The 12,755-nt window shown below is 40.9% G+C and overlaps 1 protein-coding gene across 1 annotated transcript in view; it reads right to left on the reverse strand.

Annotated features, from left to right (window-relative positions):
- Positions 1-12,755, reverse strand: part of RGL1 (ral guanine nucleotide dissociation stimulator like 1) — an 81,509-nt gene that overhangs the window by 34,259 nt on the left and 34,495 nt on the right. The window contains exon 4 of the mRNA XM_049808532.1: positions 10,108-10,185. Coding sequence (XP_049664489.1) covers positions 10,108-10,185 — 78 coding nt within the window. The remainder of the gene's footprint in view (positions 1-10,107; positions 10,186-12,755) is intronic.

A 12,755-nucleotide genomic window follows, 5' to 3' on the forward strand; every position in this document is an offset into this window, starting at 1 on the left:
CTGTTTGGCTAGGCTTGCTGACAGGAGAAACTCCGGAATTGCAATTTTAGAGCTACAAAAAGCATTTACAACCAAAAATTAACATGCAAACACATCCTGAATTTCAGGCTTCATTGCAAACATGAAACACAAATTGTGCAGCTTGGAAGAATCTCTTTATATTTGAAAACTGTTTTGGACTGCATTTTCACAACTTGGCTCAGACAAGCTTCCACCATACATGCAACAAGTAAGCCCTTCATGGTTTAGGCCAGTGATGGCCAAACTTTCCATCTGGAGCTTCAGGACTACATTCCACATTTCTCTGTCAGGACAAGTGTCACATAATCACCAGTGCTCCACCACTGCTGCAGTGAAGCCATCAGCCTCAGCCCAACTGCACATCCCAAGGCCAAGAAAGGCCACAACAGACTGATGCCCACTGTGATGCTCCCAAGCCCTCACTCCACCCTCCTGTCTCCTCAGATTTTTAATCATCTGCTGTAGCCCCGCACACACCCAGAACACTGCAGCACAGCAGCACTTGCAGTCACAAATGCCACTGTCCTACGTCTACTATATTTTCATTTCTTTTCCACCACAGGCAGGGGAACACTGTACCTCACTCTATACCCTAATAGTGTATTTTATCATGCTCAGTACCCACTTTCCCAACCCACATCACAAACTCACTATCATCCCTACTGGCTCCACCACCAAAAACTAGGTTGGGTATTCTTTTCTTATGAGCATTACCAGTTCAGCAATGATTTGGAAGAAGGAGCCTCTCCACAGGATAAGTTCCTGTACTAATATTGTTCACACACTCCTTATACTAAGTTCAGTTTCCAAAGCCTTGTTTGATGGCCACTTTCATAAGTTGAGGAGTAAACAGATTTTAAGACAGACCCAGCCCCCCAGAGCAGGGTGAAGAGTTCACAGCAGTTACAGACACTGATTTTTGCCAGCAAAATCATTTCAGTCAAGAGGCAAAATAGGAAAGAGAAAAAAGGTACACTGTGCCCTACTGACCTCCTATCACCTGACTGTTTAATTGGTGTGTCAGGGAGGGAAGCTTTCTGAAAACAGGTTGGAGACTTGCCCGTATCTTGCAGTATCTTTACGTTTGCTGCCCTTGAGAAGAAACTCCCTGTACTCAATAGACCCAGAGACAGATAGGAAAAGGAGCCTTCCAAGATCTCAGACAGGAAAGAAACGTCACAGACTACATTTTTCATGGGTTGATTATAAGCTATAAATTTTTCCTTTCCTGCTTATAAGAAAAAGCTTTTTAATGTTTAACTCCTGTCCTGCCAATCACAGACTCTGGGCTCTGTTCAGCATTGTTTCCAAGTTTCACACCTATCAGAAAGTCTTCTGATTTCCATATCAGCTTTGCCTGAAGCCCATCTCTGAAGGTTTCAGTCTCCAAAATCTACCGTTAGGTGGAAGAAGCATATCTGATTCCATCATTTACAAACTGGGAACACAGAACTATTCATCCACTCACATTTACACATGAGCTATCACAAAACGTGATGAGACTGCAGCAGCTCCAAGTCTAACCTCTCTGTTAAGCTGAGCTAGCAGGGCACATAGTAGGTGGAAAATGAGGCCTTCATATCACATAGGCACAAGTGATTCAATAGGTTACATGGAAATTCTGCATAGTCTTTTCTCAGATGGGGAGACAGCTATAACACTGGTCCTGAAGAGATCTGCATAGGAATTAAAGAGATCATTTCTTGCTAAAAAAGGCAAAAGCAGTATTTTCTTTCCCACCACAATTATTTGTAAAGAATGAATAGAAGGGAATCTCAACAATTAAGAATAAGGAGAACCTCAGTTGCAAAAAGAGATTAAATGACTGTTTTCTTATGAAATTAAATAGGAACATGCACAAAACTATCTGTAATTTGACAAATGCATACTTAAGACCATAATGGAATAATCTTTGCAGAGGGTTATTTCCTCTCCTCCACTGTCCATGCAATAGCTTTCAGGCTTGCTTACACAGACTAAATTAAGCCAGCTGTATTTTCTCAGTTCTGCTTGTTAAATATCATCAGCAGTTAAATCTCAGCTTTGAATCAGGGATAAAATGTATGTAAATTGCAAGTAAAGGTTGATGTAAGGGTGCCTTCTCACACCCAGTCTGTTTATAAATAATGTGCTGATGACTTCCAGCAAATGATCTCTTTTTTTGATTTGGGAAGAACTAGTTGAATAGCATATGGGGGGGGCTTTTGCTAGGATGCATGTAAAGTCACTAAGGGAATAGCTCTGCGAGTTGTTCTTTGTTTTAATTGAGATGCCAATCACTATCTTTCTTTGCTTTTCTAATTATTCTTTTTTTGATTGGTTCTGGTTGTTTTCATAACTCTCCTGCTCTTCCATTGCTTATACTGCCCTGTGTTTGACTCTGCTTCTCATGTAACCACATTGGTTTCTGCTGTTGTTTTAGCTTAATTGGCTTTACTGGAATGAATGCTGATTGTTGCTCTCCCAAATGCATCTTAACTGCTTCCCACCATGGATTTCCCAGGCATCAGAAACTTCCAGCCAATTTTCTTCCATTTGTCTCACATTCCTTTGGTGTCTGTTCTCCTGGAGTACAGTGTTTCAGGACCAGTTTTATTTCTGCAGTGCTGTAACTGTGCACATTGTTTTCCAGCAGGACTGTTAACTTCAGTAGGAAACAAGACAAATTTTCTGCCAGGAAGGTCTAAATTCACAAGAAGCCATGGGACAATGTTTGTTTATCACTATGAGAAACTCCAAATGCTGCAGTAGTCCACTGAAGGTTTTGGTATTTGCTATTTTAATGCAGAAGAGGGGTAAACATGCAAGACATGCCACGTGGTAACTAAACAGTTCCTTAATTTTCTTTATTTGAACTGTTTTACCCAATTGCTGTGGAATGAAACAAGATTTCAGTTTAGCTTTGAATTGCTTTGTCCGCGGTTTTCAGTCGCAACACGTTCCAAGTTTTAATAACAAATAAATTCCTCATTTTGATAATGGCGTGGTTTAAACCCAGACAGCAACAAAGCACCACAAGGCCACTCACTCACTCAGTCATCCTCCCCAGTGGGGTGGGGAGGACAAAATATAACAAAAAGCTCGTGAGACAAGCACAGGAAGGGGTCGGTCACTCACCAATTATGGTCACAGGTGAAAACCAGACTCGACTTGGGGAAAAAACCTAAAATCAGTTTCATTGGTTAGCAGTCAAATCAGATTAGGGTAATGAGAAATAAAACCAAATCTTAAAACACACTTCCCCCACGGCTCCCTTCTTCCGGGCTCAACTCCACTCCCCATTTTCTCCACCTCCTCCCCACCAGCGGTGCAGGGGTACAGGGAACGGGGGTTGGGGTCAGTTCATCACATGTTGTCTCTGCTGCTCCTTCCTTGTCAGCGGGAGGACTCCTCACTCTTCCCCTGCTCCAGTGTGGGGTCCCTCCCACAGCAGAGAGTCCTCCACGAACTTCTCCAACATGAGTCCTTCCCACCGGCTGCAGTCCTTCACCAACTGCTCCAGTGTGGGTCCTTTCCACGGGCCACAGTCCTTCAGGCACAGACTGCTCCAGCGCAGGCTTTCCCATGGTGTCATGGCCACCTTTATGGGCATCCCCCTGCTCTGGCGTGGGCTCCTCCCCAGGCTGCAGGTGGGCATCTGCTCCCCCACTCACCTCCGTGGGCTGGGGGGACACAGCCTGCCGACTCGCCACGGGCTGCAGTGGCATCAACCTCCTTGGTGCACCTCTTCCCCTCCTTCCTCACTGACCTTGATATCTGCACAGGGGTTTCTCTCACATTCCACTTCCCAAACGCCGCTGCAGGTTCCCCTTCTCAAATTTGTTCTCCCAGAGGAGCTACCACTGTCACTGATGGGGTCGGCCTGGGCCAGCGGCGGGTCCAACTTGGAGCCGCGGAAGCTTCCAGCAGCTTCTCACAGGAGCCGCCCCTGTGGCCCCTCCCCTGCTACCAAAACCCCACCACAAAAAAAACCAATACAGATAAAGCAGATGCAATTAGGAGCTGACATTCAAGACAACAAAAGAAGTCCCAAATATTTTGATTCATTTCTGTGGCCTGTCATTCATCTGAGGGGGAGCACCACCACTCTACTCCAAATCAGCAAACTGAAGCCAGCAGCAGAAGGAAACCAAACTTATTCTCCAAGAGGAGGCTTCAAAGGGCTTTTACTGTTACTCAAGCTCATTTAGGATTTAAAAGCCTCAGGACTCAGCCATAGCAGTGCTTGGGACTGCAGAAGAGGAGAGTTTGAGGGCTTAAAGCTATTTTACTTTTTGTACTACATAAACTGTTTCTGCCTCTCATTCAGTGTTTCCAACTCCAGTAAGAAACCTCCCTTTTACAGCACTGGGGATGTGAGTATACAGTGTAGCCAGGAAAAAAAATTTAATTAAAATCCCCATTTGAAACCTCATACTGCAACCAGGAGACCAGTTTTCCAGTTCTACTGCTTTCTCTTTAATATCCGTGAGAAATATAACCTAAACTTGGATTTATAAAAATTCTTAAACTTTCTTTGGTTTCATCAGAAGGAGAGATGTACATGAATGGATCAGAACATGGCTCCCTGTTTACAGCACAGCATTTCCTTTTCATCACCTTTGCCCCGGCTGTGGCGTCTCTTACTAGCTACAAATGCAAGAGTTATTTCTACATACAGGGGGAGATGGCATGCTTTTTCCTCTCCCTGTTATATTTATGAACATGCCCAAAGGGTACCTTTAAAGAAAATATACCAATGTTAGACCTCTGGAAAGCAAACAAACAAAAAATAATGGTCCAAGTCCATGGACCAATATGGCAACATCATCTGCCTCTTGAAAAACCTCTCCAGCAGGTAATTTCAGGTTCATACTGCTATAATTTTGAGCAAGGTCTTCAAGTGACTAGATTCAGTTAACATTAAACTAGTCTTCCCTGAATGCAAACATTGCAGGCAAGCCTGGACTGCCAGGCTGGACATTTTTCTGTGTGTGCTGAACAGCAATAAATCAGTTCTAGGAACTTCACTGACAGAAATCTTCAAAACTCATGGCAACAAGCTCAGCACCTTTTATCCATGAAGTGGGATGTGCTGCATCAGCTCTCCAGGTCTCTCAAGCCTAGCAAATCACCTCAGTGACATGGCCTCAGCACTGTTTCAGACCCTCACATTACTCAGAAGCATCTCAGTATCTAGTGAAGCTATTGACTTCCAAAAGGTAGAAGCAGCGACAATATTTTATGGTTCTGTCTCCATCCTCAACCAGCTCCAGCAAGGTCTTTAATGCCTATACTTCTGGGAAAACAAGTGTTCTGCTCCTTTAATACATCACCTCTTTAAATTCATGGAATCTGTGATCTGGGTATAGCTGTCTGTCAGCAGTGAATTGCCCAGAGATCAAAATTCACACAGTCAAAATTCATTCAGTAGGGGGAAGGAAATAGGGCACAAGGTATTTCACAGATCATTCTGCATAGAATACTCAACCTTTTAACAGTGAGTTAAAAGTTAACTGAGGAACTATCCTGCTCTGAATAGAGACCACAGTGGATCAGGTCATATCACCAAAAGCATTGTTTCTAACTATCTCATACACACAATCACTTCAGGAGGACTGAAGTCCCCAGACAACATTAGTTGCTTGACTTGCTGATCCCCTTCCCAGAATATGTAAAGGTTCTTGAGATCTCTTGGATGTGACTGTCTCATTTAAGTTTCCCATGACTCTTGACTGATAAGGTGTACAGAGTCTTCACATCAGACAGGAGCAGGGGGAAAGTACTTTATTTCTTTTTGCTCTACTTTCTTTCCTCATTTGCCTTTTGTCAGGTGATGTGTACCAAACCACACACTTGAACTATACAACCTCACTTAAAACCAAAAATATAATTGAATTATAATACAATTTCTCTACAGTTCCTGTAATGTGTACTATTGTATGGACCTCTCTAATTCTTAATGCTATTCATCATGCTGATAATTTTTGTGTTTAATGTATGTATGGTTTTATTCTGAATGGTCACATGTCTTGGTGTGTTATATCTACTCTTTTCTTTCTGGAAGTCAACAGAAATCCTAAGCTAGAAAACATGTAGTGAATACACAGAACTCCAGAGACAATGATGACCCAACTGAGATGAGGAGGCAACTCTGTCACACCTCGACACAAAAACGTGCAGAACTGCAAAACAGCACCAGGCAATCTTGTTTATGTGATGCAAGAAAGAGCAAAAAGAATTGCTTATAGGAGGAGATAGAGGGCCAAGTAAGTTACTCCTTACAACTTTCTTATCAGACAATTACAAGAGGCATGGCATCATATTTCTGGAAACACAGGCTAAAGTCCCTCTAACTCAGACATTTGACCGGAATATCTGACCTTTTCTGGACTTTATTCTTCTGTTAAATTATGATCATGAACTTTCCAACTGACTGAAAGTAGCGAGAACTGTGGAAAGCAAACTACTGAACATGAAAAGCACGGCAGGTTTTTTTTTAACAAGCTCACAAAACTTTTGACGGTGTTCAGAGCTTACTCATAACTCTAAGGTCCAAACTGTCTGTGTTTTTTCAAAGTTACAAAACTACAGTACCTTTGTTTAAATTGTGTATTACTGAATGTAGTTTTAAAGAAAAGGGCAGTAATAATAAAAAGCCTGAAAGACATTTTTTATTAGATGTAATTAAGTCAGATCCCTGCTGAAAAAATACAATTTTTTTGACCACTCCTGTGGCCCAAAAATTATAGCAATGATGCTTAAGTGAACAGGAGAAAATCCCCTTGGCAGAACGGATCCTTAGAAGGCATGTTTCCGAACATAGCTGAAGTGATCTTGGGTCAGTAACAACTATATGTCACTGCAACAAGTGTGAGAAGTAACTGCTGGCTCAGACCCATAATTTGGAAACACAAGGGTAGGTTTATAGCTCCCACAAGTCTCTCAAACAAGGCTGTGCCATGAGTGCACTTAAGCCCTAGCATAGGACTTGCAGGTTCAACATGAACACTGGGTGCAATGCTAAAATAATAAAAAAAATTACGTACATCAGGCATTTTGCTTCTCAAATTATATCACAACTCTGTACTATAAGTACAAAAAGCACAGAGAATTTCAACATAGAAAGTAGTAACCTGTGGGCTTACAGTACACAATATATGACATATTTTTCCTCCTATATGTACCTACGATTTTGCAAAAACCCCTCTCCCCTCTAAAGCTCCACAAGATATTTAAAGAGTCATAAATTCTTCTCCTGCAGTTGTTTTTAATTTCTGTAGTGTTTTCTTGTGTCAAACTAGTGGAAATGCTTTAAATTGCCTCCCCATTTCTAATGCCTCAAATGGATTTTTAAAGCATCTGAACTGCCAGAGCCAGAGTCTGACAAATGCAGATCTCTGGGCTGCAGACCATGGGCTTCCCAAGAGATATTTTTCCTCTGAGAAATACAGAGTTAATGATAAGAAATAACATGGCTCTACTGTTTCTTCCTCTTATTTCTCCAAGTCATACAAAAACAAGAGCACAATTATATCATGTTTCTGTTCTATGAGAAAAGAGGGCAAATGCAATTGTATTGGAATTATGCCAGACAAGAGAAAACCTGAACTACTAGAACTACGTGTTTCACAACAGGACTACAAAGCCACCCTCTTTTCCAGATACCATTAATCATATCTAAGAGACAAGTAGCCAGAGCAACTGAGATCAATGGAAATTTTTAAGGCAGGACAGTGAATTCACATTTATACAGGGTCTGTTAAAACACATACACCTGGCAAATTACTTTGTTGACAACTTCATTGTTGAGCTTTCTATAAATAAGTAGGTGGGTAACAGGTATCAAATTCAGACATAAAAGGTATCTTACGACACCAAAGGATCAAAATCAGCTGTGCTGACTATATTAATGAAAATCATGTCAGATAAACTCATGAGAAGCTGTGCAACCACAGGAATAGGATGACAGACTACTCCAATTTGTCAGTCCCTGGCTGCACAAGGGCGTTACATGACAATTACATGCCAAGAGGGAGATGGCACTGATGCAGCAGGAAGGAATTAGGCAGGGGGTATATGATAAAGTATGTGTATGTCAGTAGGAAAACAATTCCATTAAAAAAAATAAAACAAACATGCTCCTACTAAATGCTATTTCACTTGCATGCTCACCTCCAGGCATAAAAAATTGATGCATTTTGCCCAAAGCCTGAGTGACACTAACATCAATATTACTTTCACCCTTTTCCTCTCTATCAAGCTCCTTTAGGTCCATGGAAAGGCAGTTGGGGGATTAATCCCAACATGATTTATAGTGGTGAAATTATCTTCCTCATCCCCAATATAAAGCCTTAATCTATTTTGCAGGAAGGGTACTGCTTTAGCTCATATTTTATGGCTGGACTGAGATAGGGGGAGGTCTAATGGTTTGCCCAAAGCTGGAAGTGACCCTAGAGCTCATTTTGGATGGGAGTGTGGGAACCTGCTGACTGCCTATTACTCCCACTACCTTCTTGGTGCTTGTGACAAAGTTTTAACTACCAGCTGCTCTTTGATGAGTTCTCATGGCAAAATGGGAGGAAAATATTGATAGCTCTCTGTAACACCATCCAGGAAAGAACTGGAGAATTGAGCTCCCATGTCAATTCTCATGGGGCAAGAGGAACAGCCCAAATCATCAGAGCTTGTAGCTTTCTGTCCTTGCTAAGTACTAAAAAAAAATAAAAGAAACAAAATGTTATCGCTTGTTAATAACTAAAGCCTTTGAGACTCCTGTATCATTTACAGACATTAATTAAGCTCTACATTTTTTCTGCAGTCAAGCAAGCATAATTCATTCTGTTTTCAGAGACAGCTACTGAAATGCTCACAGCCAAGGAGCTTTTACCAATTTATCTCTGGTGGTTAAACAAAAACGTTTCCGCGTGGATGACAGAAGGCAAAGCAACCCCACTGTCTAACCACTCCATTCAGACAATGGAGGACAGGAAGGTGTTTAGTATGTTAATGGCACATTTCTGGACTGAGGGTATTTGAACCATTTTAAGCCAGACTCAAAACCCCCCTATCCCAACACACAAGCCATCAGAAAAGCACAGAAGTAAGCAGTGGGAAGACCAGGCCCAATATTGTAGAATAGAATGTGATTTGAATCGACAGTCTGCCTGAATCTCAGGAATGAAAATACTGCAGTCTATTTCTCAGTCTTGATTAGACAGTGTATCTCATGATAGAAAAACTCAACATTTTTCTTCCTTCTCAAAACAAAAGGAAACTAAAGGATTCTTCTTCAATTACACCTTGAGAAATCAGTGCACTGATAAAAAAATTTAATGTTTTCTTAACTGGTGGAAGCTGAGATAAATTCATAGAAAAGCAATCTTCAGTAATGCTGACAAGAATCAAGCATCTTCATACTGTAACCAAATATAACAACACAGCTACTTTTTATTGCCATAATGCATGCAAACCACAGACCATACAGATGTCAAAAGTACAAATACTGATGACCTAAGGCACATTTTACACCCACTGTCTAAAGATAAAATGCAGTTTCATGTGATGCTAGAAGGATAACCAAACCACTTTTTTTCCCATTTAAACTGCATTTCAAAACAGCTTTTCTATTTTTCTTGCAAATTAGGATGACTTCAGAATTTAAATTTTACTCCAAAAGCAACACTGTAAATCATAGGGGCACTAATGGAAAAGATACATGTGTACACATGTTGCCCAAAACAACCTCAGCTTTGGTCTGCAGACACTGTTGTAATGCACAATAAAATCAGTCATAAGCAATAACCATTTACTGCTATAGGTAAGGCAGGGGAAACGAACACTCCTTGTTTGTTTAGTCAACAAAATGTTGGCCTAGATATGTTCATCACATGTTTAATTCTGAGACAATTTCCCTGATGGAAAGATCTCTGGGTTATATTATTGGATATGTTACAAGACAATTTATATTTGGCCTTTACACAGACTTTTTTAAGCAAGCTAACAGTGCTGTGAAATTTCAATGGAAACAACAGCTATGCTGCCCACATTCTCCCCCAATACTGAATCCTGACTGGGGCTCGCTGTACAGTACAAAACCACACTTACGTCCTGAGTACTGTTTTGGATTCAGAGGAATTCTCACTTCCAACTTCTTCACAGCTTGAGGTCTCCAGGTTTCCATACCTGAAAAATGAGATGGGTGTTTAGAGGAACCTCTACTGAATGAAAGCAAAATCCCAAAGAGCATAATTCATATACAATTACCATAAACAACCAAAAAGTGTTTCTAGCTCAAACTACAAATATGGAATCTAACAGTTGGGCAAAATTAAGGAGATGGAAGATTATTTCATTTAGGAGGAAAAAAATCCTAAAGAGACAGCCAGTATCTTCCAACATAATTCTTTAATTTATATGAAGCAGCCTGCACACAGGAGGAATCAGCCAAAACAGTTTCTTTGCTTACACTTCCAAGACCCTTTCTGCCCATTTTCACTCCATCCTTTCCTAGAGAAGTATTCCAGTGTGCAGTAAGACTGTTAAGAGAACCACTTTCTCCAATACAGCTTCTGTTTCTCTAGTATTTGTCATTCCTTCTAACTCCAAGTGTGATTTCACACAAAGTTTTCTAAGTGGCAAGTGCCCATTTGTGCCAAAACTACTGACACAGTTGTCACGAGTGGGAATGGCCCATGGCGCTTGTGAAAATGCCACTGGGAAAGAGGAAACCATGGGCATAGCTCCAACAGCGCAAAGCAAAATCTCTTACCTACACAGGCAGCGCATGTGCCTTGAAGGCAGGATTATGCACTTCATTTTCAATGGGAGTGCCCATTGTTTCAGATGTACAGCTCCATAAAGAATTTCATGGTTCCTTACAGGCAGCTTTAATGAAGACACACAATTACTCACAGTCCAGAATAAGGCAAGCTGATTTTACACATTCTGTGCTCAACTAATTGTGTCAGGCACCTGCAATTAATCTGGCTAGTTAGGAGAACAAGTGCATCTTTAAGTGTTTGTGCTACAACATCCTAGTAATGTCGGATAAAGTAAATACAGTGGGCTATCCATTTGCATATGAACCAGAAGGTTCATGTCAGAAATGTAACAAATTCATCCAAAATGTTTCAAAGGATCAAAATAAGAGGTGGTAGTTTTATGCTCCTCTAAAGTATCAGTCTAAGGCTTCATATGTAAGAATCCCAGATCTGTACAGACATTCAAGTAGCGTAACTGAATTCAAGCTCACTCTCACCAGCAGATCTGCTAGATTGTAAAGAACGTGTTTTAGCACCACCATCCACCACCCTCATATTGATAGTCCACCCTACTATGGCTCACAATCTCAGAACACCACAATACTTTAAAATAGGAACTTAAGTTTCAAGAATCTTATGACAAGGGCTTAACGTTGGACAATTCCACTATGGATGGGGAAAGCTGAGGCAGAGAGAGATCAAGGGTTTGCATACATTCCAGTACACTGCAAAGTAAACCCGAACTAATAAAGGCAAACAAGTAGTCCCACTGATAGAAGCAGTGTAGCCACAGTCATAAAGCGGTCAGCTTGGGCTTTACTTAGCCTTGAGAGTGCTGCAGTAAGACCACTTGCGTTATCCGAAACAGCTCATTTAAAAACAGATCTTGGCATCTCTGACTACATTGCAGGTAAACGTAACAAAAAAAAGTTATTTGCTCCATTTGTTACCACATATCTGTGGCAAAGCTGAGAACAAAATCATGACTGCTTGACCCCAGTAGCTTAGTCTGACCAACACACTGTGTCTCATTCAACCTAAGTTCCCACATCAGTGGTGAAGTATTTGGAAATCTCAGCATTTTATCTCTCCAGAAAAAAAAGGCATAACACATGCATAAAAACTTGTAAACATATGTTTTAAAGGGCTCAAATTCTTCTCAATTATCCTGAAACAGTCGTGCTGGTCCTGTAAGACAGCAGAAGTATGATAGTAGGTTTTAAGGACTTCTTAAACCAGAAAGGGTCCTTAGAGGTACATACAGGATAACCCATTTTGCCATTGTGATTTTACAGAGCTAATCCAAATATCTAAAGAAAAATATGCTTAGCTAAACTGACAATGGGGTAAGAATCCACTTCTAAACATGCTGAATAACACCTCCATCCCACAGTGGTCGCAGTGTATCACAACAGGAGTATTCACAGAGGAACCACTGCTTGGTACAAGAATGGCTGTCAATCTTGTTCTGAAATTTTTTGGTGCTTCAATAGCCTCTGTGCTTTCTCTCATATTCTCCCAAGCAATTTCACACCCTGCCTATGCTTTTTTTTATTGGGATCAGCACTACTGAAGCTGTAAAACTGAATAGATACCTCTTTCTGACTCTCCACTATGCCCGAATTCACCACTTAATCCTACCTGGCCTCTCTCAGCTCTCAGTCATACCCTAAACACTCATTACTAGCGTTTGCAATTCAAAGTGAATGCAATTAACTGTTTGAGATACTTCCCACTGCTTTACTGCAAGGATGGAATACATAAGAGAAACCTTAAGAACAATACTTCCAACAGTTTGCTAAGCTGAAGTGTAAAGTTTAACCTATTTTTATTAGATTTAACTCTATTGGTTTCAATATTTGCTCTTGCAGACCTGTAGGTTGTCCTGCATTTCTGAATATTATAAGACTAGGTAACATATCATCTTACCAAGAAGATACAAAAAGAGCATAAGGGGGACATTTAGAGAACTATGCTGATGCTTTCTCAGTG

Source organism: Accipiter gentilis, chromosome 8, assembly GCF_929443795.1.
Source record: "Accipiter gentilis chromosome 8, bAccGen1.1, whole genome shotgun sequence".
NCBI lineage: Eukaryota > Metazoa > Chordata > Aves > Accipitriformes > Accipitridae > Astur > Astur gentilis.